Genomic DNA, 27,515 nt, shown 5'->3' with positions numbered 1-27,515 from the left:
GTCCCAAGCACTAGGTGCCCCCATAGATGCTCAAGTGAGCGAATTGGGGCACTGAAAAATAAATATTTATGTTGCTTATAAATTTATTTTAATTTTATGGGATTTTTTTTAGATTATTAAATGGAAAATTTAACCTTTAATTATCTTGCAATAATTAATTTTCAATATCCTTTTTCTTCCAAGTTCAAATATCTTGCTAGATAGATTATTTTAATCGATCATGATCATGGTTAAATTTTCTGAAGTTATTATTTTATAGAGTATGAATTAAGTGTAATATATATTACTACCATATATTCCCTCTTCCCCATGCTTTTCCTTACCATTGGATTTTTTTTTTTTTATGAATGTTTTTGTGCCTATGCAAAAATTTGGTGTGGAATGGATTTGATCCCAATATTTTAGCTCCAACTTTCAAAGAATATATCATACCAACTAAGCTAGTTAGCACCTACAAATTGGATTTGTAACTCTCTGTCTTTCTCTATTTTCTTGGCTCATCCACTACATTATGATGATTTACTACCATCACACTTAAATTTGTTCGACTTGTTTCCAAGGAAACAAACTTGTTTTTATGTTCACCTCATTCAATGTCTACTTATCAATGATCATCTTAAAAGACTCACTCATCTTTAGCATTTGAAAGATTAGCATAGATCTATTAAATTTAGGCAAGGCATTCATTTAGGTACATCCTAGTTATGTCGCTAGCTTGAGAGCTATGCAAGTCTGTATAACCTTACCACATTCAGCGCCTAGGCTAGCAGTCAATTTGCCTTTAATGACATGGTTGCTGGTTATTTGTAAACACTTGGCTGGCATAATTTTTGCATATTTGGCACATTCTTCTGTTTTGTTGATGTTCTCTCTTTATCTATCTTTTATGAATGGAGAATCAATCCATTACCTTGTTCTCTTTGACGGATGGATGGTCCACAAACCAATCCACCTCTTGGAACCAGATGAACTAATTGAACCATCAAATCAGTCGGATCTGGTTCAAACTATATTTTTTTTATATTCTACAGATTTTTCAAAGTTGTAAAATTTTGCACATGAATCCCCTAGTGTTATCCTGTAATCGTCTTCACCAACATTAGAGCCATTACCAGAGCTTCCTCATCTTTGTTGGAAATAATGAATGACATTTTATGGATCTAGATCAAAAGTGTCACTTCGAGACTCTTAACCTTGGAGTTTTGTTTCCTCAAAGTTAATGTTTGGTTCTTCATTGGCGGGTCTCAATACTTGGTTCTCTGTCGTCAAATATGTCATAGTCCTTGTCATATAAACTAATGTTTACTTGTTCATTGGTTGGTCTGAATTTTTGGACTTCAGTACTTAAGGATATCATGATGCTCAACAATGTACACATGCACTCTACTTGACAGGAGCCTTCAAGGTTGATGCTTTGATTGATCATATATTTCTGCTTACTGACTATGCGTGTCATGTTAACTATAATTGAGTTCTCTTTCCTCAAAGTTGATATTTGCTTTTTCATTAACGGGTCTCAGTTGTTGGTCCTCAATCTTCATTGAAGTCATGGTCTTGAATTAAGTACTCATGCACTCTACTGGACAATGCTTTTAAGGTTGATGCTAATGATTGATCTCATGCTATGTTACACTGATACACCCATTTATGAAGGCGTGTTGTATCTGATATACTGATACACGGATACGCCTCCAATACGTGTCGGATACGCGAAAGCCGTATCCAATTAAAATACTATTTAATATCAAAAGGACAAGTGTATTCGATACGCGTGTCCGTTGAAAAACAAAAAGAAATCCAAAAAAAAAAAGACTCATCGTATTTACTTCCGTGGCTGCGAGCAAGGTTCTCTCATTTCCGAGATGTGTTTGAGTCTCTTGATGATATGATAATATTTGAAATTACTAATATTTCACTTGATAAGCCTGAATTAGAAGCTATGATATTTATTGAAGCTGATATAGAAGTTCAAAGACAAACCACTGAAGAAGCTAATCATATCATTCCTTCTATTGAATAGTTGAAACTTCATGTGCTAGACAATTTATGTTTATGCTTTTGTTGTTGTATTAGACATTTAATGCTTACTTATATTTTGATATTATAAGCTACAAGGCTACAAATAATGTTGTTGTCATTTTTTTGTAATTTCAAATATTATGCTTTGATTGCTTTCTTATTTTTTATGTATGATTTATAAATTATAATATCGTGTCCGCGCCATACCCGTATCCTATATTTTTAAGAATTAACGTGTCCCGTATCCGTATCGTGTCGTATCTATGTCGCCATATCCGTATCGGTGCAACATAGATCTCATGCTTCTACTCATGAGTTATCCTTGCTATATTTTTATCTAATACTCACGAGCTATCCTTATCATATTGTACATCCTTGAGTTTTTTTATCCTAAAAGTGTAGAATCGCTTTTTTTTTTTTTTTTGACATTTTTCAATTTTTGGTCCTTTGTTTTGAAGGATGTCATGATCTTCAATCAAGTACCCATTCACTCTACTCGATAGAGATTGCAAGGTTGATGCTAATTATTGATCTTGTGCTTGTACTCATGAGCCATCCTTGCTAGATTTTTGTTCTAATACTCACAAGCTATCCTTGTCATATTAAAATCCTTGAGTTTACTTTTCTCAATGTTGATGTTTCTTATTCATTGGCGGTTTTCAATTCTTGATCCAAATTCCTCAAGCATGTCAAGGTTTTCAATAAAGTACAAATGCACTTGATTTTAATGATTAATCTCACATTTCTACTCGTGAGGTATCCTTGCCAGATTGTTGCTCTAAAACTCATGAGTTAATCTTGAAATATTAAGTATATTGAGTTTCTTTCCTCAAAGTTGATGCTTGTGGGTCTCAATTCTTGGTCCTTAGTCCTCACGGATGTCATGGTCTTCAAGAAAATACTTGCGCACTCTACTTGACAACACTTGTCAAGTTGATGTTGATGATTGATATCACACCTCAACTCACGAGCTATTCTTGTGATATTGCTATTCTCTATGTTATTAAAAGTGTGCTTTAGGATACTCTAAGAATTGCTTGGATGTGAAGCACAAGCTTGTAGAATAGTGTCTGTGTCATTCAGCTCCACCTTGTCATGTCATCGCACGATGTGCTCGTCTTTGGTTGAGTGAAATCATTATTTAGATTTTATTATCTGGTTCAACATCTGCCACAATAATTAGTCACGAAAGTTTTTTTACTAATTATTTCAAATAGTCCTTGAATTTTACCTATTGATTTTGTGTTCTCCCCCACGAGAGCTAATCAATGTTAGGTGGTTCTTCTCTTCTTGCTCTTACTCGTTAGTTAAGTTATGTGCTTCTCATTTGGTTTTTTTTATACTGATGCTATTAGCTTCTTACTCATAAGTTTCTCTTCGAGAATGTTTCTCAATTTCTCATCTTCACTGTCTCTCACTTTATGCTCTCTTATTGTTCACTGAATACTAGTAATTTTTCATCATCTTATTATTTATATCTTTGGTTTTTTTTTCTTCAGACAGTTGCAAATTATTGTTATTGAATGTATTATTATATTTGTTGAAATTTATTACCTAATGTGGTTTAAGTTTGGCTAATTAAAAGGGTATTACATGCAATAATATGGGTATTACATGCAATTATATGGGCTATAACATACAAGATTTGAATGCTTTAATTAGTAAAATTGTTATTTTATTTTGTTTAAAATTTTGAAATCTGATTGCTCTGATAGTGATTATATTATCTAGTTGCCTTGCAACACTAATGCAATACTACCTAGCATCACTATTACAGCATTGTGCCATGACCAGTGCATTGATCATGCACTTTTGCAGCATATGATTATTAATATTGCTTTGTTTTATTTATCTATTTATTTTTTAAGTTTTAAATTAGTTAAATATTGAAATTTATTGATGGCACATGTGGTAATGTAATAGTATGGAGCTAGGTAAATTGTGTAAAACTGTAATTAGGATAGCTATATCTTGAAAATTAGAATGAGAATGAGGAGAGTAGAAATAAGAAAATGAATTTTATTATGGAATCCAGAGTTTACTACATAAAAAATAGAAGTTTTTGGCTACGGATTACCAAATAAATTGCTGTATATGAAAAATTGTTATCTAGGGTAGATGAAAAGTTGTTATCCATGATTTGATATATTGTTATAGATAAAAAGGTGTTGGCAATGGATTCAAAATTATTTGAACTCTCCTTGCAAGGTGGATTGTGTATGTTGATAGTGACCAGCTTGTTAATTAGATTATCAGAACTCATTTTGGGTACAGCCTAGGTGAGGTTATATGCAGTGTGACAGTTTGTTGGAATATAATTTATTCTGCCTACTCCATTTGCAATATTTTCTAAGATGAAATGTCAATCTAACTCGATTTGTTTAGTCTAATCACGGTGGATATGATTCTGCAGTACTTATGGCAACTTGGTTATCACAGTACAATTTTAAAGATTTTTTCACTTGATAGTTTATTTCTCCTAACAATCTTTTTATCCATATTTCTTTGTAAATTCGAAACGTCATTGCCTTGTATTCTTTAGTACTGTTTCTTGATATCACATATTGTTACTTCTCCATGTGACCAAGTTTTCCCATGCATAAATATGATAGCCAGTGGTGGATATTTGGTCTAATGCATCTCCAGCCCTGTCAACGTCTTTGAATTTTTGATTTTATTGTTGGATGACTTTTTATTTAATAGATATTTTCTTAGTTCATCTTGGGATAACTTAGAATGTGGTTAATAGGTTACAGGTGATCTTGAATAATGTTGTTCATGTATTGGCTTATAGCACTAACATGGAATTTAATATCAGGATGGATGAGGTAGAAGTAGATGGGTTTGCCTATAAGATCTTATTTTCTACCTTTATACATGATCGTGCTTGTAGTGTTGATCTTAAATTTTTGTTGAGTTCATTGAAGTTTACACGGGCTTACAACCAAGCATTCATGTTTTTGAAGTTGATCAATAATATACTTTCTTTAGGAAATAATATGTGACACTTTCATATCAAGAAAATATTTTGGCAATTTTCGAGTCTTAAATCTCAAATTCTGTTACTAGAGATCATTTTGATGTGATTATCTCTTACTTGAAGTCAATTATCAGTATAATATCATATAAATACCTAATCATAATTGCCTTTTTTAGATGAGTTCTTGATAAATATAGTATGATTAGCTTGTGTTTAAGTTTACCCATATTTTTCAACATATTTAGGGGTTTTTTAGTTTGAAGTATTTTGAGTAGTGTGAAAAGGTTTAAGGAGTTTGAAATTTTAATTTTTTTATTGGATGGAGAAGAAATACAATGTAATTTATTGATGTATTTGAAATGCGCAATTTAGTTCATTACTTATGTATTAAAAAATCTTGCCAATTCAGGTTATTTCCAAATACCTGGTCACCACTGCAAGCTATGGCTCATCCCTTTTTGTTGCCGGCTATCACTTTCCTCCCTTTGTCAGTTGTCACCACTACTGTTGACCACTACTCACCGCCTACTGCCACTAGCAACCTCCCGCCGTTACTGGCTACGTCTCACTACCCTGTTTTGCGAACGGCCATTACCTGTTGTCAGCCACTCACGCTTGCCACCGCCGTTGTTGGCCTCCCCAAATGCCCTAGAAAAAAATACTCAAAGAAAATAAAAAAAGCAGGGGGTTTGTTTTATAACAATCTAAATACAAAAAATTAATCTTATGAATTTTTTTATAATTAATAAAGCATTATAAAGCATTTCAATTACAATGAATTTACTTTGCATTGCATTTAAAATACACTAGAATTTTAAATACTCACAGCCAAACACCGCTAAGAGAATTTGCTGCACCAGACACAAGGGGATTCTTTAAGGCCATATAGGGTGTTTTTAAGTTTGCATACCTTATTAGCGTTTCTTTGATTTTTCAATCCATGTTGGATCTCAATGTATACTTCCTCTTCAAGATTCCTTTTAAGCAAAGCATTCCTTATGTTCAGTTGACATGTAGGTTAGTCCAAATTTTTATCACTAGAGAGTAAAACTCAAATTGTGTTGAGTTTGGTAATATGAGATAATGTATCATGATAGTTAATACCATATGTTTGGGTGTGCCATTTTGTAATAAATCGGTTTAAATTTATTCACTCTCATATACTGCATATTGACTATAAAAATTCATTTGCATCCAATCATTTTTTTCTTTGGGGAGTTTCAGATACTCCCCATGTATCATTCTTTTCTAAGTTATGGATTTTTTCAATTGTAGCTTTCTTCTATTTGAGGTTTGGAGAGCTTCATGAACATGGTTTGGAATCTAATTTTATCAAGGGAAGTGATAAAAATCATGGAATCTAAGTGAAAATCATTTGCCGGTCATGAAATTATCATAGATTGAGTGTTTGGTACATGACCCTATCCATTTTGTTAAGAAAATAGGACAATGGAGGTCAGTATTATCATTTATGGATTTGTTCTTACAAGTTTATACTTCATTGGTTCTTGAATCAGGTTCTGATTCTTGTTTGTGTTGTTGCCCCTTGATTTTTCTTCTCTCCTAGCATATGCATGAAACTTTTTCTGTATAGGTTGATTTATTTATATGGTGATGAGAAGGTTTTCTAATCAAGTGAGGCTTTAGGTAGGTTGGTTGTATTTTGATAAGGTGATAAGGGAGTTTGTGATTCTAGTGAGGCTTCAGGAGGTTTGATGATGTGAAACAAGCATGCGATGGAGTTACTTTAAGAAATTAAAGATAGCAATTTAAATAAAATAATCCAAAATAAAAGTGTCACTTATGGCAAAAGTTTGATCCTTGGAATTTGTGGTTTTTAACTTGCTTAGGCAAAGAAGAGCAAAGTCCGTTAACCAAACAATTTAAGAAAACACAAAGATCAATTGTAAAACTACGACGGTAAACAAGAATCCGCAATTTAATAATGAGAGCTTTCACCTTTGGAGCCCATACGCTCAACTAGTCTAGGCTTTGATGTTGCTGACGAGAACTAAAATGCCCCTTGGGCTACAATAGCTACCAAATACCCATGAGGGCAAAAACGGAAAAACATAAAATAAAAATAAACTACTACATAAAATGATGAAAATACAGGTGATGATCGTGGTCGTCGATCTCCGGCATCTCCTGAAGGTACATGTGTCGAAATCGCTGCTGATGTCCCCATCATTTAAAGAAGGGCAATGAGAAATGGCATTGAGAAATGTTCATTAACTGTAAGTTTGATAATAGATGGTGGATGATCAAATAAATTCCAACATTAAAGTTCTTGTTCTTGAATTTTCTCTTGAATTTTAGGTTTAGATTAGTAAGGTTGGTGATCAAGGAAGGCTATGTCTAAGCAGTTATAAACTTATAATATTTCTAATGACCTGAGAATAGAATCTGTACCTTTTTTTATTCGGCGAGCATTAAATAAAGATATCCTTTTATTGATTTAAGGTTTAATTTTGTTTAATGTTGAATGAAAACCGAACAAACAAGGATTTTTGGAGGAAGTGAATAAATGATTTTGGTCTTGGAAAATGAATGAAAAAGGTTTTGAATAGGGGTTTGAAATTTAAGTACTCTTGAGGGGTATTCTATTAATGCAATATGCTGTTAGAACCAATGTTTAAAATTGCGTAGTTGGGTATTGAGGCGTTTTTCATTCGTGATGCAATCAAAAATTTGGGAGTGGGATCCAAATTTTTGATCACAAATAAAATAAGACTTGACAACTAAATCCAAGGACTTCCTAACTTGCTCTGATACTAAATTTGATGCAATCAAAAATTTGTGAGAGGGACACAAATTTTTGATCACAAAGGAAAAACACTTCCTATATAAAAGAAACTCGCTAAAATACCCATAAGGATACAAAATACGACAATTGAACCAAAATAACTTTATATTAGAAAATAAAATGACTTACAAACTTTTAAAATTATAACGACTTACAAACTTGACTCAATCTCTTGACGACACACTAAAGTTGCTTCACTTAGAGACGAAAGATACAGATAGAATGATCACCATGGATAGAAGAAAGAGATTAAAAGCCAAGACGAAGGTTGGAAAGAGCTCGCAAGATTTTCATAGAAGTAGAAGAAGAAATGGAACAAAGCTCTCAAACTTTTTCTAATGAAAAACCTCTCAGGTTTTCTCTCCAAAAATCATAATCATCACTCTCCTAAAACAACCCAAAACATCTACTATATATAAGCATAAAAGAAGGGAAACTAAACAACCCAAAAGAATACTTCAATTCCACATAAATGGGGAATTGAAAATCCAACAGTTTCTGTACAGAAATCCCAAACAGCACAACAAATCTCAAGGAGGAGGCCACGGTTCCAACAGCCAAGCACAGGAATCAAACAGGTAAATATCGGGTCCAACAGCCAACTTCATTTCACGGTAAAAATGGGACCACAGGAAATAAAGAAGGCAGCAAACCGAAGGGTCAGCAGCATTCCGTGGGAGGAAAACCAGCAGGAAAACTGCAGCAGGCCAAAGGTCAAAACCAGCAGGGAATCAAGGCAATTCAAGAGGAAAAGGGAGAGGAAAGGGTAGGGAAATGTTTGGAAAAAGGGGGAAGAAGAAAAGTCAAATTTAAGAAATAATGAGCTAATTTTTTACTTGACATTAATGAGTTAGAGAAGTCAAAAATCAAATATTAGGATTTGATTTGACCCCCCACCCCCCCTTGCCTATATCAATTCGTGAGGCGAGGCATAAGCCTCGAGGCGTTTTGAGGCGTAAGCCTCAAAATCAAAAAATTACGTAAACATAAAATAATAAATTTTTTACATTCTAATTAGTGAATAACATAAAACATAAAAAAGCATAAGATATGAAGTGAAATCAAAATATCCCAATAATAAGACAACATGAAATATAGTTCAACTCAAAATTCGATCTTTCCTAAATACCAGTATTCTTTTCATTAACATATAATTCCAATTTCCAAAAACAAATAGCAATGACATATCACATAAGAACTCATAAGTCGTCAACATAGCGTGAGGCGTAAGCCTCATGGCAGTGAGGCGAGCGGGCCTCACCCAAGTTGAGGCGCAAGCCTCATAAAAAAAAACTCGAGGCGTAAGCATTAAGACGTTTTTTATTGGAATTGCGCAAAGGCGAGCCTCATATTGCGCAATTTTAGACCATGGTTAGAACAACTTCTCTTCAAAGAAAATTAGGAATGTTTGTGCATAACATTAGTGATCTAGTAAGCTCTAAATGATATCTATTTTCCTTTTCAACAATCCTACTTTGTTGAAGGCTGTTAGACAAATTAGCTTTTCTAGGACTGATTCAAAGTATTCCTTGACATTGTCAATTTTTAGGATTTGAATTTTGAACTGAAATTGGGTGTAGATCATTGTACTAGCATTTTTTTTTTCAGTTGGGATTTTTCTTTCATTAAGAACATCCAAATAACACAGGTATGATCATCGATGAAGGGAATAAATTATCTAACTCTAGAGACATTATCATAGATTAAAGCAAGACATTGAGAAGATTTGTAGATTTGAATGGGATAGGTACTAAGAATGTAATTAGCTAGTTGACAAATCTCACAATGAAAGTCTTTTAAATTTTGTTGGTGATTAGAGAAGGAATTAAGTTAAGAATAAAAGTGTTGATTCCTATTTTTAAGAATAAAGGTGACGCACAAGATTGTGTGAATTATAGAGGAATTAAGCTAATGTGTCATATTTTAAAACTATGGGAGAGAGTTATGGAGCATAGGTTGTGGCGAGATACTAATGTTTCTCAAAATCAATTTGGATTCGTGACGGGTAGGTCTACTATGGAAGCTATACATTTATTGAGAGGTTTGATGGAGAAGTATAGAGAGAATAAGGAGGATCTTCATATGATTTTTATTGATTTAGAGAAAGCATATGATAAAGTTCCAAGAGAAGTGCTATGGAGAGTTCTAGAAAAGAAATGGGTTAATAATGCTTATATTCAAGTCATTTATGATATGTATGCAAGATTTGTTACTTGTGTTCAAACACAAGGTGGTTTGACCAAATATTTTCGTATTTCAGTTAGATTACATCAAGGATGATCCTTAAGCCCATATCTTTTTTCTTTACTCATGGATGTTCTCACTAGACATTTGCAAGAGGTTGTACCCTGGTCTATGCTTTTTGCGGATGATATTCTTCTTGTTGATAAGACTAGAGAGGGAGTTGAAGGTAAACTTGAATTATGGAGGTCAACCTTAGAGTCTAAAGGTTTTTGTTTGAATAGATGTAAAACTAAATATATAGAGTGTAATTTTAGTAGTAATAGATCTAGTGTGAGGATTGTGACTTTGGGCAATCAAGTCATTAATAAGAGTACATGTTTTAGATATCTTAGTTCTATTGTTCAGAGTGATGGTGAAATAGATGAAAATATTATTAGTAGAATTCAAGTTGGATGTTTCAAGTGGGGAAATGCATCGGGCTTGTTGTGTGATAGAAAAGTCCCCTTCAAACTTAAGGGAAAATTATATAAGATAGTTGTGAGACCTACAATGTTTTATGGTGCAGAATGTTGGCCACTAAAAGAGAAGCATAATATTAAGTTAAGTGTTGCAGTGATGAGGATGCTCAGGTGGATAAGACGGGATATGAAATGAGCATATACGTGGAGAGGTTGGAGTAGCTACAGTGGAAGATTATACAAGAAAGTCGCCTTAGATGGTTTGGTCACATAAAACGTCGGCCTTCCGGTGATCCGGTTAGGAAAGTAGATGTATTAGATTTGACTTATGTTAAGAAAGGTAAAGGTATACCTAAAAAGAATTGGTTATAAAATATTAGAAATGACCTTTCGTTATTAGATCTAAATAAGAATTTGACTATTAATAGGACGTAATGGAGAAAAAAGATTCATGTAACCGAGCCCACATAGTGGGATAAAGGCTTGATGTTGTTATATTAGGGAAGGAATTAATTTATTAACGCAAGTAAAATTTGTGACCGAGTTGATAGTGCTGAAGTCATATATTACTATCATTACTTGAACTGTTTTTGGAATTTAGAGTGAGTGTTTTTGTAAACACACAGCTCATTTGTGCTTGTACCTGATTTGAGTTTTTATTCTTTAGAAGGTAGAGTCTTGAACACTTTTCTGCACTGTTAATCTTTTTCCTGAGTTCAACACCAAAAGTGACAAAAGTTAAATGAATAATTAGCCACATTTTTTTTGTCTCAAATGAGTTTGTTAATTAATAAAAAATTGCAATCTAAGTTATACACTTGGCACAAGTGTCAAATCTTTCGAGAGAATGGAATAACCTATTCCTATCATTTTTGAAAGTGATCGGCTACAATCCTGACAATAATTTCAGTGCATGTGTTAGAATTGTTAAAAACATTTTTGTCTCCTCTCATATGTTCTAACGCTCACAAATCTACTAATTTTTTTCTTATTTGAAATGAGGGATTATGAGAATTTATCTTTCTAAGTAGTCGAATTTAAGCTTCTATATAGAGAACGGATGGTTTTCTTTGATGTTAATATCTGGATTGCTAGAATAGGAAAGAGAGAGCTGTTGTTGGTTTTTCTTCAAAAATGTTAGCCGACCCCACGTAATGGGATAAAAACTTGATGTTGTTGTTGTTTCATCAATGGATTTTTCTTATTTTGGATTTGTATTTTCTATTTTGAGGTTAATTTCTAGCATTGGAATTACAGACTTCATAACCACCAGCTTTTATGTGGAAGCTACCACCGTCTTTGTTTAAAATTGCGCAATGAGAGGCGCGTCTCAACACAATTTAGTCCCTTGAAGCCTCAAAGTCCACGCAATGAGTTCAGGATATGAGGCGTACGCCTCAAGTTTACTGAGGCGCGCCTCAAGGCACTCCTCGCCTCACGGTTGAGAGGCGTCCGCCTCTAAAAATTAAAAAAAAAAAAAAAAAAGCTAATGTACATGCTCTGTACCGTTAGGTACATGCTCGGTACCGCTCAGTACATGCTCGGTACCGCTTGGTACATGCTCGGTACCGCTCGATATCTTTCCATACAAACAACTTACGAACTTTAAAAAGTACTCTTCAAAACATGCAGGTTGAACTCCGTCAGGGGGCAGCGCCCCCTTGGCCCCCCGGCAGACTGGTATATTGTTGTATTCATGTTATCTTATTATTGGGATATTTTGATTTCACTTCATATCTTGTGCTTTTTTATGTTTTATATATTATTTACTCATTAGTATATACAAATTTTATCATTTTATGTTTATGCAATTTTTTTTAGCCTCAAAATGCCTTGAGGCTTACGCCTCGCCTCACAAACTAAAAATGCCTCAATATCCGATTACGCAATTTTAAACATTGGACTTTTGCCTCTCTTTGATGAAAATTGGCTTTTGAATGTTGGTTGAAGGACTTATCGATTTAGAGAAGAGACTCCAAGTTGAAGTACCTGTCTGTCTTATACGGAATAGAACCCTAATTGTTCTTATAATAATGTTATTTGTGGGATGGTGTGAGTAATAGTTGTTGATGATAAGATGGTGAAAAATTAATTTGGACATTTTTGCATGGACAAGTAAATATATCCATAGCATGGACAAATAAATTATGTAGAAGATCATGAAGAAAAGTAGGTAGATTAAAGGTAACATGGATATAATTCATTTATTTAAGATAGGTTTAAGGCTTCGTTTGGAGCGGCTTTTTCAATGATTCTTAAAGTAAATTTTTAATACAAAAATTAAAACTTTTCTGTCAAAAGCCGCTTTAAGATGTAGTAAGAAAGCTGTCCCAAATGAAGCCTAAGTGTCACTCAATAATGAGCATAAAGAAGTGGAGGATGATAAGTTGTCTTGCCTTGTGATCAACTGTGGTGTTCCCTATTGAAGTTGTTGCTTCTTTGAGAATTTAAAAAGAGTACTGAGAAATCTGGGAAACTAAAATGATTAAAATTTGATCATCTCAAGTTCTATGTTGTATGAACTGGTCTCTTATGTTATCTAGCACATGCGTTATTCTAAGCCAAGTAAACTACCTATATTTAATGTTTGCATTTTGTTTTAGTAAAGCAAATTTGAAGTTTAGATATTTTTGATTGCTGAGAAAATGTTATAATGATTACACTGAGCTGACAACAAAGTTAGTAGAACCATGATTCAAGTTTCAAGGAAAAATCCCAAAATTGTTCTCAACTATTTCTATGTGGTCCATTTAGTCTCAGAACATCATATTTCTTTAATTTTATCGATTGCAAAATTGATTCCAAATAGTCTCTCAGAAGGTAAATTGGAATCAAATTTGTATGATCGAAGGATTAAATTGATATCAATTTTATAGCATATTTTTCATCTTTTATTTACTAAGGATTAATTTTATATAATCGCGAGATTATGTTGAAGAACTATGAAACTTCAGGATTAAATTAGTCACATTCAGGGATTATTTTGAACTTTTTCTCCTCATGTTTCATTCTTAGATCAATATACGAGTCTTTAACAGCTTCCATCATTGGAGAAATTATTCTGTGCGAACATCGGACTGTTCGAGGCGAATTATAGAGCATCACGTCACCTGGTACACAGCAAAAGGGTGATGTGGCGCGCTCTGATTCGCCTCCGAACGGTGTTCGTATCTGCACAATGATTGTTATTGATGAAAATGTTTTATTATGAATTTCTACTATTATAATAATAACTTGAAACTGAGCTTATTCGTCTTTCTGCAGCAAAAGAAGACCGAAGATAAATCCGAGAAAGAAGGTGAGAAGTAAATGGCCCTATGATGCTCTTGCCTGCTTTTTCTCCTTGGTGAGGTTGTCCTCTTTCATCCACACTGTCCATTAACTATTTTATTATTTTGATTTTATTTCATTATTCTTATAGAGTTGCTCTAATTCTCTCTTAATTCAATCTTTAATATAGAATGGAGAACTCGTAATCACCTAAATGCTTATTGATTAAGCGCTGCCATTGCTCTGTTTTGCAGGTCAGTAACGTATAAACTGCAAGAACTCAGATCAGCTCAGCAACTCGAACAGAACCTGCTGCTGATTATATCTTATGAAGAAGAAAAACCCCTTAGTTTTCAGCTTATAACTGATCCTTCAATGGATTTAAATCCTTTATATTTATTGGAATACTTGTTAGTAGTTAATCAGTTTCTCTGTGGCTGAAAAATTATGCTGATTTATGTTTTTTTTTTATCTGTGCCAATTTGGAAGAACGGATAATATTCTTATGAAGGAGCTTTTCAAGTAAAATACTAATCGAACAATGTCTCCTTGGTTATAACTTCTGAGGGGAATTTAATGGAGATGGTGATGAATATCTTATTCTTTATCTTATTTAAAGAACTAAGGCTTTGTTTGGAACGGTTTTTTATTGCTTCTTAAAGTATCTTTTTAATGTAAAAATTTAATTTTTGTACTAAAAAGTTGTTTTTAGAAACTGAAAAAAAAAACTGTGGGTCGATTTTTTATCGCTTCTGAAAGTAGCTTTTTAGTTTAAAAATTAAAATTTATGTACTAAAAACTTGTTTTAAGAAACAGTAAGAAAGCTGACCCAAACGAAGCCTAAGCCTTCGTTTGGGATAACTTATTATTTTTTAAAATAGTTTTTTTGTATGAAAATTAAAATTTTTGTATTAAAAAGCTGCTTTAAGAAGCAATAATAAAGTTGTCTCAAACGAAGCGTAAGTGTTAAAATTTATAAATATGATAATATTTTTGTTATGGAGGTAAATCCTAATTTTTAAATGCTAAATTTAATGAGTGGCTTTGATTTTCTTTTGAGGAGAAAGTGCTTCTTAAAGTAACTTTTTAGTATAAAATTTTTAATTTTTGTATTAAATAAATGCTTTATGAAGTAGTAAGAAAGCCGTCCCAAACGAAATTTTAATTTTCCTAAGTTTATAGTGAATATATAACATAATTATAAAAATATATTTTCAATCTCATAAAATAATGATTAATTTAGAGCATCTATCTTATATGTACAGAGATTCTTAATTTTTTATAATAAAAATAATTTTGGCCTTAATATTTCTCTACTGTTACATGCATACCAGCTTAATTACATATATACCATCTTAATTGTATATGCACTATATACTAGCTTAATTGAATGGGTATTAAATGCAAATTGGTAATATTTTGGAATTAATAATGAAAAGAAAAAAAATATAAATGAGAGCAGTTGGATCTGTAAACATTCATAACAGTGAGATCAGATGTTTTTAGTGTTAGATATATAAATAGCACGAAATAAAGTGATATGTGTGTAAATTTCTCTTACATACATATCATTTTATTTCATGCTATTTACATATCTAACACTTAAAACACTAATATTACATGTCTACCACCCATAGAATAAATTTCGATGCATGAAATGAAATATTAAAGTTTACAGGATGTTATGAATGGTAGAAATGAATTACAAGAATCATATATTTGATATTAAAGTTGTATATGGGTGGTAGACATGTAGTATTAATATTTTTAGTGTTAGATATATAAATAGCACGAAATAAAATGGTATGTGTGTAAATTTCCCTATATTTTTTTTCAGCTAATTAAATGACCTATAAGTATTGATATTTCATAACGGTAAGATTTACTTATAATATATTTATTAATTTACATTTATGTTTTGAGTTTTAAGTCACAGAACTCTAACTATTAAATTTAGATATAATAATTTAATATTGACGGAAGTCATGGCTTATTTTCTTAATTAAATTTTTTAAATCATAAATTAATAGGCTAGCAATTTTTAACATCTAGGGTTCCAAATGAACTAAGACGCTCAACAAGATGTGTAGCTTGACTTAATTAGGAAGAGAAGCATAATACTAAGTTAAGTGTGGCAGAAATGAGGATGCTCAGGTGGATGAGTGGCTTTACCCTTAGAGATAAGATACGAAATGAGCAAATACGTGAAAAGGTTGGAGTAGCTCCAATAGAAGATAATATTAGAGAGAGTCGCCTTAGATGGTTTGGTCACATAAAAAGGCAGCCTTCCGATGACCCTGTTAGGAGAGTAGATGTATTAGATTTGACTTGTGTTAAGAAAGGTAGGGGTAGACCTAAAAAGACTTGGTTAGAAAATATTAGGAATGACCTTTCTTTATTAGATTTAAACAAGAATTTGACTTTTAATAGAACACAATGGAGAAAAAGGATTCATGTAGTCGACCCCACGTAGTAGGATAAAGTCTTGATGTTGTTGTTGTTGTTGTATTCAATTAAAATTTTATTTTAAGCTTAATGGTCTACTAAAGATAATTTTTATTCAGTTAACTAACAAATTGTTGGATTGTGTTGTTCATTAATAAATTTTATAAAACTAATTTGATCTATTGAAAAGTTTTCTTCTACAAACACACTCCAAAGGTTTTTAATTAGGGGGAGGGGGCTGTCTGGCAACCTGATTTATGCAGGATTTAGCTTAAATCCCGCCAAACGAGATTTGAAAATCCCATAAATCTCATGGCGAGATAAATCTATCATTAACCTCTTTTAGTTGTAAATACTGGATTTATTAAATTCGGGAGTTCAGTGGATTAATGAGAATTGGCCAAAGAAGCAAGTGAAAGAGGAGAACAATGATTACCTTCGTTGTGCGCAAGCTCCCTCATTTCTTCGGATCTGATGTTGTTGAAAAAGGCGAAGAGGCTTCTACTCCGCCCGAAGCACATGAAGCCGAAGCAACAAAGTTAAGCTTGCCCGTATAGAGTTGATCTATTGAAAAATTACACCAATGAATTAAACTGTTAGATTAAATTCAGGAGATTTATTCATAGATAAAATCTCTATATATATTTTTTTTTCTAAAAATTAGAGAGATTTTCACCGATTCTCTTTCTATGGTAGACTCTCATTTCTTAGTTAATATTGTTTTTATTATTTTGATGTGGCCCACAAATAAATTTGAATTCAATGCAAACTTTCTTAAAGTGATTTTTTTTCTTTTTTTGTAGCCTATGTCCACTATGTGGTGAGTGGGGATGGCTTCCATCATCAAATGATATATGAGTACATAATGGAAGGAAGTTTTGCCTCTTCTCCAAGGAAGATGGGCAAGCAAAGGAGAGTAGCAAATTTGCAAGAGATCAATCTCAAGAGCAACATGATCTTCTTTTTTAGGTCTTAAGATACATATTTATAAGCATACTAAAATGGTCTTATTAACTATTATATTAGACATTATAATCACTTGGGCACAAATTAAATAAATATCCTTTTTTGTCCTTGTACCTTTCCTCTTGGTGTCATGAATAAAGCTTTAACATGGGAAAAAAGTAGGTGGCAACTTATCAGAGATTAGATCATGACATCTAGGGGATTCATCAAGAGAAAGCAAACAATCTGCAATGGCATCAAGCGACCACCAAAAGACTGACAAAAAAGCCTTGAACCAAACATGATGATATTGGACACCAAGAGGAAAGGAAGGTACAAGGGCCTAAAAAGCATAAATGAACTATTGGTGAGAGTTTTCTTCTAAAAGATAGTTGTATATTAATGATGTTTCATTAGTCCTTGATCTGATAGGTTGATAGTGATTAATGAGTTATTGATCATTATGATAGTACAAGTGAGGTGATGATCTCAATATTTAGTTGGGGGCCACAACACTTAATTGACATTGCTAAATGCGTGATTTTTATATACTAGCTCGCTAAATGAGGACAATTATTAATGAGAATTGTTGCCTTAGAGTTAACGATCTGCTAATGACTATTCAAATATGAGCTAATAAGTTAGTATAGTTTGGTGGACCCTCTCGAGATAAGAAAGATGAAGAAAATGAGGCAGCACTTCAGGCAAGTTTTGTTGAAAAATAAGAATGTAATACAATGATGAAGAAAATGAGGTAGGGCTTGAGGCAAGTTTTATGATATTAAAAATTTCTTGTTACTATGATCATGGAGTATATTTAAGATTTTTTGGAATCTTTTTCTCCAAATATGATATTTTATTAATTAATCATTTTCTATTCTCCTGTTACTTAACGAAATGTAAAAACATTCTACTATTATATCAATGGTTGGTTAGTTGAGCCAGCATTTTCCACCGGTTTGATACTGGACTGGTTTGTCATGAGAATCGAACTGGCCATAACACAACGGTTGAACTAGTCAAACCTGTCAGTTTGATCCCGTTTTCAAAACCATGGTTATCATTGATATAGGTGACTCAATTTTGTCAAGCATCATAAAATTTTCTATTTTCTTATGAGTTTTTTGTAATATTATTTTGTTTATTGGACATTTTCATAAATAGCAATCAAAATCATATTGTTTATATATTTAACACCTAAAAGTTAATGTATACTGCCATAACACTTAAAATTTTAAATAACATAAAAAAATAATAAAACGCAACATGACTTTACTGTCACTTCTTTTTTTTTTTTGTGGCTAAATTTCATCACCATGGATCACAACTTCCTCTATGTCGTTGAGGGTTTCGTTAAAAAGATAACAGTGTTATATTATATGAATAATAAATTTTAAGTGTTAAATATATAAATTGGACAGTTTAGAGTACTATGAATTTGAATCCCCTTTATCTATTTTAGGCATTAAATATATAAGTTGCCAATTTTATTTTTTATAATCATTGAATTCAATATCACTTCATTGATAGTGATCTATAATAGAATTGCACGCATAAAAATCAAATTTCATCAATTGTTATGATAATTTATTAATTTATCAAGCATTCAAAAAATTTAAAAGTGTTTGCACACCATATTAAATACCCTTTTAAAAGTTTATTTTTACCCATATATTTTATCAATCAAAATTATTCAAATATATGCAATATATTATCAACAACTCATATTTAAGTCCTTAATATTTTTGGTACTTTAAAATCACAATTATTTTCTCATATAATAAGAGCCATTCATCCATAATTATCATAATTCTGCGGTGAATAATAACCGACATATTTCTTTAATTGATGATATGCTATTATTATTTTTTTAAGATAAAAATAAAATAAAAACTTTATATATATATATATATATATATATTGCATTATCTCATGAATTTTTAGTTAGTCTACTACAAAATTAAAATACACCAAAAATATTTCTTTTAATTTGTGATAGCTAAAGCAAAGGAGATCAAATGAAATTTATAAAATATGATCAATCTATTGTAAAAAAAAAAAAAATTGTTGGGCCTATGCATAAGCAGTGGGGTTTAAAAGGACATAAATAATGTTAATTATAAGGATAATTAATAGATTATAACAACATCTAAGTTCAAAATATAGGCTTATTAAACCAAACTACTTTAAGTTTGAGGGAGTATTAACCAAAAAGGACAAAAACACTTGAGGAATATATGATAATGAATGCTTCAGTTCTATGTATAAATGTTCTCTTTGATAATCTTTGATGACCATAATACAAATGCATATCATTTGATATTTTACATAGAAAGATCATCATATTATGATGTATATCAATTTTTTTTGTGGTTGTAAAGATATTTAGGTGAAATGGAAGATATGAATATGGATGTTTTTGTTGTTCTATGTATAAAGTTCTCTTTGATAATTATATTCAATATGTATATATTTTGATGATTTGCAAAGAAAGATCATCATGTTATGATGATGGATATGATTTTATTTGTTTTGTAAATTAAACACTCGCATATATGTTTTCAGGTACTTCATAGGTGATTGGTAGAACCTAACATGTGAGTTTGCACCTCGCGAACATCAGCAATGAAGATTTGCCTAATCATTAACCTCAACTTAATAGAATAGCGAGAAAGGAGTGGCCTTTCAAAGAGGTAGCAAGGGTTCACATAGGCTACTAAAAATGGGACTCGCTCTCCTAGCTAGAAGCACACCCTCTAAGCCACACGGTTGTCACCTTGAGTAGAGAAACACCAACGAAGTCCATTATCCTTGCTATAGGGAAGGATCCTTATGTAGAGATTCAAGCTCACCACATCACACTCGATTGACCACGGAGTCCACTATGCCATCAATTTAAACAGACTCAACCTCTACATCGAAGTAGTCTAGAGGCTCCATTCAATAGGTTGTTAGGGTCTCCAAATGACTCATCAACAACAGTCCTCTCAGTCTAACCCTCATTAGCAAACTCATTTATGTCAGCTAACCCATGAGTATTTGGCACAAGAGGATTTGACTCGAGGCTACAAAGTTAAACTAAAAAGACGCAACACATGTCATGCAAACCCATCATAACACAAATTGTAGCTAGATACCCTAGAGCAATTTTTTTGCTTCTAAATTAATCTATGTCAATCTCACCCAACACAATTCAAAAGCTTCTTCACTTGTTGCTTGTCCCACTTACATTGTTGATTAAAAACACCATATTGGCCATTATTTATTCAAATTTTATTTGGGATAACTTTATTCCTACTTTTTAAAACAGTTTTTTAATATAAAATTTTTCTGAACAAGAAATTTTTTTACTAATTAGTTGTTTTAAAAAACAATAAGAAAATTTTCCCAAGTAAAACCTAAACGGATCAAAATCATCCAAATTGAAATCCTTGGCAGCTACATATTGCATGCAATTAGCACACATCTAAATAGTTCTCATCTTAAACTTGTAAGTTAAACAAACCAACAAACTCTTTTATTAAGCATCACATTCAAATGCAGCAGTAATACTGCCCATCTTTACCTACTTTCAAAAGAATAAGTCAACCATACCATCACTCTCCACTAAGCTTCCATCGAAATTTACTTTACAAGAATCAGGAAACTGTAAACCAGCTTGCTCGCAATCTAGCTTTGTAATATGTGGGCAGGACCTCAGATCCAAGTAATCTAATGACTTACAGGACTCCAATAAGATGTTCATGGCTGCCACTGTGATCCTTGGCAAGTTGGTGACCTTCAAAACCTTCAAATCTGATTCAAAATCTCCACATATTAGTCCCTCAAAGGCTGAATCTGTTATGTTATCGCAGGATCCAATATCAAGAGCCATAAGATATCTACAGTTTGAAAATATCCAGTTTACTGTCAAATCTGTGATGTTAGAGCACCAGCTCATCCCCAAGATCCTCAGGCTTTGATAGCAGGATAGAGCTAAGGACTTCACTGATTCATCAGAAATGTAACGGCATCCACAGATCACTAATGTCTCCAAATTATGGCAGGAGTTGGCCAAAGATAGAATGGATTTGTCGCCTACGTTACAGCAGTCTAAAAGCTTCAAGACCTTGAGAGAAGAGGAGCAGACCTCTGCAACTCTTGAGATCCCAGCATCTCCAACCTTGCCACACCTGCTGACATCTAGGCACTTAATCCGGCGGCAGCCGTGAACCAGGCAAATGATGCCGGAGTCGGTTATCTTGAAACAAGAAGCTAATCCGAGCTCTTCGAGATGAGAACAGTTTTGAGAGAGAGACTGAAACAAGTCATCTGTGATGGATCTGCAGCCCTCAAGCTTTAAGCTTCTTAGATCGTGGCATCCCTTTGCAATGGCTACCAATCCATTATCAGTCAGTTTTTTGCAGTTGGAAACATCCAAGGACTGAAGGTTTGTAAGAACCTTGCCAAGTGTTATCATTCCAGCATCAGTAATACCTATGGCACAGTAATGTTGTTGCAAGGGTGGGATTATGTTAAACAACAATATATTCTTTCGAATTCAAAGATAGTATAAGCATAATGTTAAGAGAAAAAACCGGCATCAAGATAACAAAGTATTTAAGGTCTATCATAGAAGAAGAAGGACGCAAATCTTTCAAAGATTGAGAGCACTACAATAACCACCGGCTACAGCAACTCTTGGTCGGTCCCAAACTCATTGCATGTTCTTTTATTTTACTTGTATTAAACCAGCTGGTCTAACTGTTTATTAAACCCAAAATCAGTTTATGTAAACACTACAAATAGACCCTAAATGCTGTACTTGAATTCAGGAAATAAGATTTCTAGTTTCTCTTCCTTAAGGAGTCAACACCTACTCAAAAGGTATCTTCCCCTTCTTGATGTAGATCAAGAAGCATAACAAATGGTGCTCTTGTTACACTAACTTCATACCTCCCAACATTTTCATTTCACTGTTCTCATCTCTACCAAGATATTTCCTCACCCCGGCCCATATTCCATGGGTTTTCAGCACCAGCAGCCACCTCAGCTCTTGCCGGTCCTTCACTCTTATTCCTCTCCATCAAATTGTGGTCATCAGGGCTTTCAACTGTCGCCTCCCATGCAATTCAGCTGCTGTTATCTCAGCTGCCAGCTGCAGTTTGTTGGCTTCCAGCTCCTTCCACTACCTTTTTTACTTGCAAACTTTGAGATTCTTGCTAGAATCCTCAAGATTCCCGTCACTTCTTCCCACCGGATAGGCTCCCTTCAACCAACACGTTCCAGCCACAGCTTTTAACGTTCAGCCAATACATTCCAGCAATGGTCTTACCAACCTACAACATTTTGAACATCAGGTAGCAGTTTCAAGACCAGCGGGTCCTCAGACAGCCCAAACAGCAATAAATTCGACCAGTTGTTGTCCCACCTCTTCCTTCTCAAGACTACATCAGGTACCGGTTCTTGTAATCAAGATGGACCCCATCTTCTTCCGCTTTCGACAGCCCTCTCAACATGAAAAATGCAGATTTGGCACAAGCTCTCCGAATAATGCAAACCAGTCAAGCATTGCAATTCTCCGAAATCCAAAAATCTCTACGAGTCAATGTTCAATTTGCCTCCATTGGCTCATCACTTCAACAATTTCATGCTTTCATTCATTCTATTGACAAGAAATTTGATAGTTTGTGCATTGACTGACCACCTCCTCCACTCCATCAACATCCTTCCTCTTCCGCTAGCATCCTTGGTTCCACTGATCGAATCCCTTATCCACAACCACCATCGTCTCCTACAAGTATCTCTTTTGTTAAATCAATGAAAATTAGACTTCCTCGCTTTCATGAATTTGATGACAAAAACATGAACTTTTAAAGCACAGGAAAACTTCAATTTTCACAACACTCCTAATTATCATCATGTTAGCAAAGCTTCCTTTCATCTTGAAGGACCTATAGCTACTTGGCACCAAGGGTTATGCATTAAAGCTCTTTTTGCTTTTTTTCCATCTCTCAACCTTGAGAAGCAAATTATTTTTCATGGCGATGGGAGTAACAATATATTCTTTTGAACTCAAAGATAGTACAACAACAACATCAATAATGAGTGAACAATTCAGAAAATCAACGTCAAGATAATAAAATATTTAAAGTCTATCATAGAAGAAGAAGAAAGTAAATCTTCCAAAGATTGAGAGCACTACATCAAATAGCCAGCTACAATGACTCGTTGTTCAATTTATTTCAGCATTAAATCGGTCCTAAACCAAATGTATTTTTTTTTTATTTTACTTGTATTGAACCAACTGGTCTAAACCTTTATTAAACCTAAATTGATTTATGTAAACACTATAAATAGACCTCGAATGCTGTAATTGAATTCAGAAAATAAGATTTCTAGTTTCTCCCTTTCTAGTCTCTCTTCTTTCCTTTCTTTCTTAAGGAGTCAACAACTAATCAAAATGTGCCTTCCCCTTCTTAAGGAGTTCACAACTAATCATTCACTAGTAACGAGCTAAAAGTGCTGAACTTTGCTAACCCACTTCATTTAGGGGTTGTTTGGTTGCTTGAAAAATGGAATGCAGTGTAAAAAGATTGCAATGTATTTGAAATACTTTGGAGTTATTTGGTTGATTGTAAATTAGATGTAGGTTTTTTCTTCTTTTTTTTTCTTTGTTTAGCTTAAAGTAAAATGAATCCAGTGGTGGCTAGCGGTGGCTGACAGGGGCGGGGGTTGTCAGCAGGGAATTGGCAGCGGCGGGAAGGCCGACAGGTGACAGGCGGCGGTAGGGTGGGGGTGGCTGGCGGTGGCGGTGAGTTTCCACTGTATTTGAAAATCTCCTAAATCTAAGGAATTCCAAATACACTGGATTTGAACTAGATGATAAATTCCTTTTACTTCAAAATTTTACTTTGTGTTCCTTTCACTTCAAATCAAACACCAATATTTTCAAAACCCTTGCATTTGAATACATAACACTCCTAATGCAGTAAACCAAACAACCCCTTAGATTACTTCCAAGGTTGTCCTTGTGGCTATACAGTATGTCTCAACAGCTATTCTTGCTACCCGCTAGTTGATCTTCTTGTTTTTTGTTATTTGGAGACATTGGCTGTTGTTTTTTCAAGGCAATTTGTTGCTTCATCACTTTTGTGATAATAGTTTGGAAGGCTACAAAGGACTAGTCACCTATTATACTTACTATACAAACCCTTCTATTTCCTAATTTATAAATTTTTTTCCTTAAGATGGATTCATACAAACCATCAAAGTGACTGTGGGGTTCCCATGTCATATCCCACCAACCTGCATTTTTTTCTGCATATGTAATGGTTGTTCTTTTCCAACACTCGACGTTGGCATGGCAATGCAACAAAAAGGCCAATTGTGTTAATGAATGTTCAAGAAGGTAGAAGAAATATTTTTTTAAGCTTCTAGACTGAAATAGGATTTAACAAATAATACATCAAGCCCTATGTTGTCAATTTGTATCCACACTACCTAGCACGTCACCATCAAAACATAAAGATCATACACACTCTGATCCATAAAATTTTTTTTTTTACTTTCACAAAGAACAACAAACAAGATTGATCCCCGGCCTATCAGCTAAGGAGACATTTTTTTTATTTTAAGAATTAGTAAACATGAATAGAAAAAAATATAAGTACTGAATTAAAATAGAAGTATCATCCATTGATATCCCGTTAGGTTAGCAAAACTTTTCGATTGTCAATATTGAATTGTATCATAAATTTGAAATTACATATGGTAAGAAGCATATTGCAGTTATAAACTTCTTGGTACCATAACCTGCCCAAAACCTTCCAAGAGGAACTTTGCCCTTCTAAATTAACACAAGTTAATGCTCTCATGGGTGGAACCAAGAAGAGCTCAGGGTGGATAATTGACCACCTTAAATTTTTTTTCTTAGAAGAACAAGCATTTTAAGATGAAGGGACAGAATATGAAAAAATAAATGAAACGTTGTTTTAAGATTAGATGGAGGCATTTAAAGAACACTAACAAAAATATTATTGAGAGTAAGATTCGAGATCTTAAGATTTTTTTTTGCATGAGGACGCGAATGTTATGTGGAAAAATATAGCTAATAATATTAAGAATGTTGCAAATGATGTGCTTGCAGTTTCAAAAGGAAAGTCTCTTAATAATAAAAATAATTGATGGTGGAATCAAAATGTGCAAGAATAGATCAAAACTAAGAAACTTTATTATAATAATTAGTTTAGATGTAAAAAACTCTGAAAATTGGAAAATATATAAAGAGGATCGTAAGATGTCTAAGAAAGCAATCTGCGATGCAAAGATTTTTATCTTTTAATGATTTATATAATATATTGGATTCTAAAGAGAGCGAAAGATATATGTATAAGTTAGTCAAACAAAGATATAGTAGTAAGGATTTAGTTCAAGTGAAATGTATTAAAGATGGAGATCAAAAAGTGCTTTTTTAGAAGAGGATATTCAACAAAGGTGTATGAGATATTTTGTTAAGCTTTTCAATGAAGATTGTGAAAATTCGATTGACTTTAATGACCTTAGTACTCTAAATAAAAATAGAGAATTTTATTTTTATCGGCGTATTAGTAAAATTAAAGTTAGAGATGCTTTGAAGAAAATGAAATGTGAAAAAATTATTGGACCTGATGATATTCCAATAGAGGTGTGAAAATGCTTAAGAGATGAAGGAATTTCTTAGCTTACTAAACTTTTTAAATTTATTTTGAAGACTAAAAAGATGCCAAATAAGTGGAGAATGAGTGTATTGATTCCTATTTTTAAGAATTAAAGTGATGCACAAGATTGTGCGAATTATAAAGGAATTAAGTTAATGTGTCATACTTTAAAACTTTGGGAGAGAGTTATGGAGCATAGGTTACGACTTGATACTAATGTTTCTCAAAATCAATTTGGATTTATGCCGGGTAGGCCTACTATGCAGGCTATTCATTTATTGAGAGGGTTGAGGGAGAAGTTTAGATAGAACAAGGAAGATCTACATATGATATTTATTGATTTAGATAAAGCATATGATAAAATTTTAAGAAAAGTGCTATGGAAAGTCCTAGAAAAGAAAGGGGTTAATAATGCTTATATTCAAGTAATTATGGATATGTATAAAGGTGTTGTTACTTTTGTTCAAACGCAAGGTGGTTTGACCAAGTATTTTCCTATTTCAATTGGATTACATCAAGGATAAGCCTTAAGCCCTTCTCTTTTTTCTTTAGTCATGGATGTTCTTACTAGACATTTGCAAGAGAATGTACCATGGTGTATGCTTTTTGCAGATGACATTCTTCTTGTTGATAATACTAAAGAGGGCGTTGACGGTAAACTCGACTTATGGAAGTCAACCTTAGAGTCTAATTGCCTTCGTTTGAGTATATCTAAAATCGAATGCATGAAGAGTAATTTTAGTAATAATAGATCTAGTGGGGGGATTGTAACTTTGGGCGATCAATTCATTAATAAGAGTACACGTTTTAGATATCTTAGAACTACTGTTCAAAGTGATGGTGAAATAGATGAGGATATTATTAGTAGAATTCAAGTTGGAAGGTTGAAGTGGAGGAATGATTCAAGTATATTGTGTGATAGAAAAGTACCACTCAAACTTAAGATAAAATTTTATAAGATGGTGGTGAGACCTGCAATGCTGTATGGGGCATAATGCTGGCCATTAAAAGAGAAGCATAATATTAAGTTAAGTGTTGATGAGATGAGGATGTTTAGGTGGATGAGTGGATTTACTCTTAGAGACAAGATACAAAACGAGCATATCCATGAAAAGGTTGGAGTAGCTCCAGTGATAGATAAGATTAGAGAGAGTCGCCTTAGATGATTTGGTTGTGTAAAACGGCAACCTTCCGATGACCCTATTAGGAGAGTATATGTAGTAAATTTGGTCTATGTTAAGAAACATAGAATTAGACCTAAAAATTCTTGGTTAGAAAATATTAAAAATGACCTATCTTTATTATATTTAAATGAGAATTAGACTCTTAACATGACATAATAGAGAAAAAAGGATTAATGTAGCCAACCACTTGGTGGGATAAAGGCTTGATGTTGTTGTTGTTGTTGTTGTTGTAGAAAAATAAGCATTTTTAACTATTTTGACCACCTTAAATAAATGCAATAGCCAAAGTTCTAAAATTTTTTTCCTATTTTATATATATATAATTATACATTTTGCAATCATATTTTGCCCGCCCTCAAAAAAGAGGCCGGTTCCGCCTCTAAATAAAATCATGCCTTAAACTAGGGAAGTTTATCCATGATAGTATAATTATAAAAGGTTTTCACGCCTGATCAATCATTGGGAAGGTAAACCATAGTTATGCCATGCATGATTGGTCCCCATATAGTACTCACAAGCAAATATATATATATATATATATATATA

The 27,515-nt window shown here is 33.1% G+C and overlaps 2 protein-coding genes across 3 annotated transcripts in view; one reads left to right on the top strand and one right to left on the bottom strand.

The window, feature by feature from the left end:
- LOC110098889 (26S proteasome non-ATPase regulatory subunit 4 homolog) overlaps positions 1-14,251 on the top strand; it is a 30,670-nt gene extending 16,419 nt beyond the window's left edge. Inside the window, exons 10-11 of one of the 2 annotated variants that reach the window (XM_020825836.2) lie at positions 13,712-13,798; positions 13,972-14,251. In XM_020825836.2, coding sequence (XP_020681495.1) covers positions 13,712-13,756 — 45 coding nt within the window. In that variant the 3' untranslated portion in view covers positions 13,757-13,798; positions 13,972-14,251. The remainder of the gene's footprint in view (positions 1-13,711; positions 13,799-13,971) is intronic. The other variant, XM_020825837.2, reaches the window with a different exon arrangement.
- A 6,272-nt stretch (positions 14,252-20,523) lies between these two features.
- Positions 20,524-27,515, bottom strand: part of LOC110098913 (F-box/LRR-repeat protein 20) — a 9,649-nt gene continuing 2,657 nt past the window's right edge. Inside the window, exon 2 of the mRNA XM_020825864.2 lies at positions 20,524-21,583. Coding sequence (XP_020681523.1) covers positions 20,679-21,583 — 905 coding nt within the window. The 3' untranslated portion in view covers positions 20,524-20,678. The remainder of the gene's footprint in view (positions 21,584-27,515) is intronic.

The sequence above is a fragment of the Dendrobium catenatum genome, unplaced genomic scaffold (genome assembly GCF_001605985.2).
Source record: "Dendrobium catenatum unplaced genomic scaffold, ASM160598v2 fragScaff_scaffold_1381, whole genome shotgun sequence".
Classification (NCBI taxonomy): Eukaryota; Viridiplantae; Streptophyta; class Magnoliopsida; order Asparagales; family Orchidaceae; genus Dendrobium; species Dendrobium catenatum.
The sequence above is the reverse complement of the archived record's forward strand: the minus strand, read 5'-3'. Positions and strand labels throughout refer to the sequence as shown.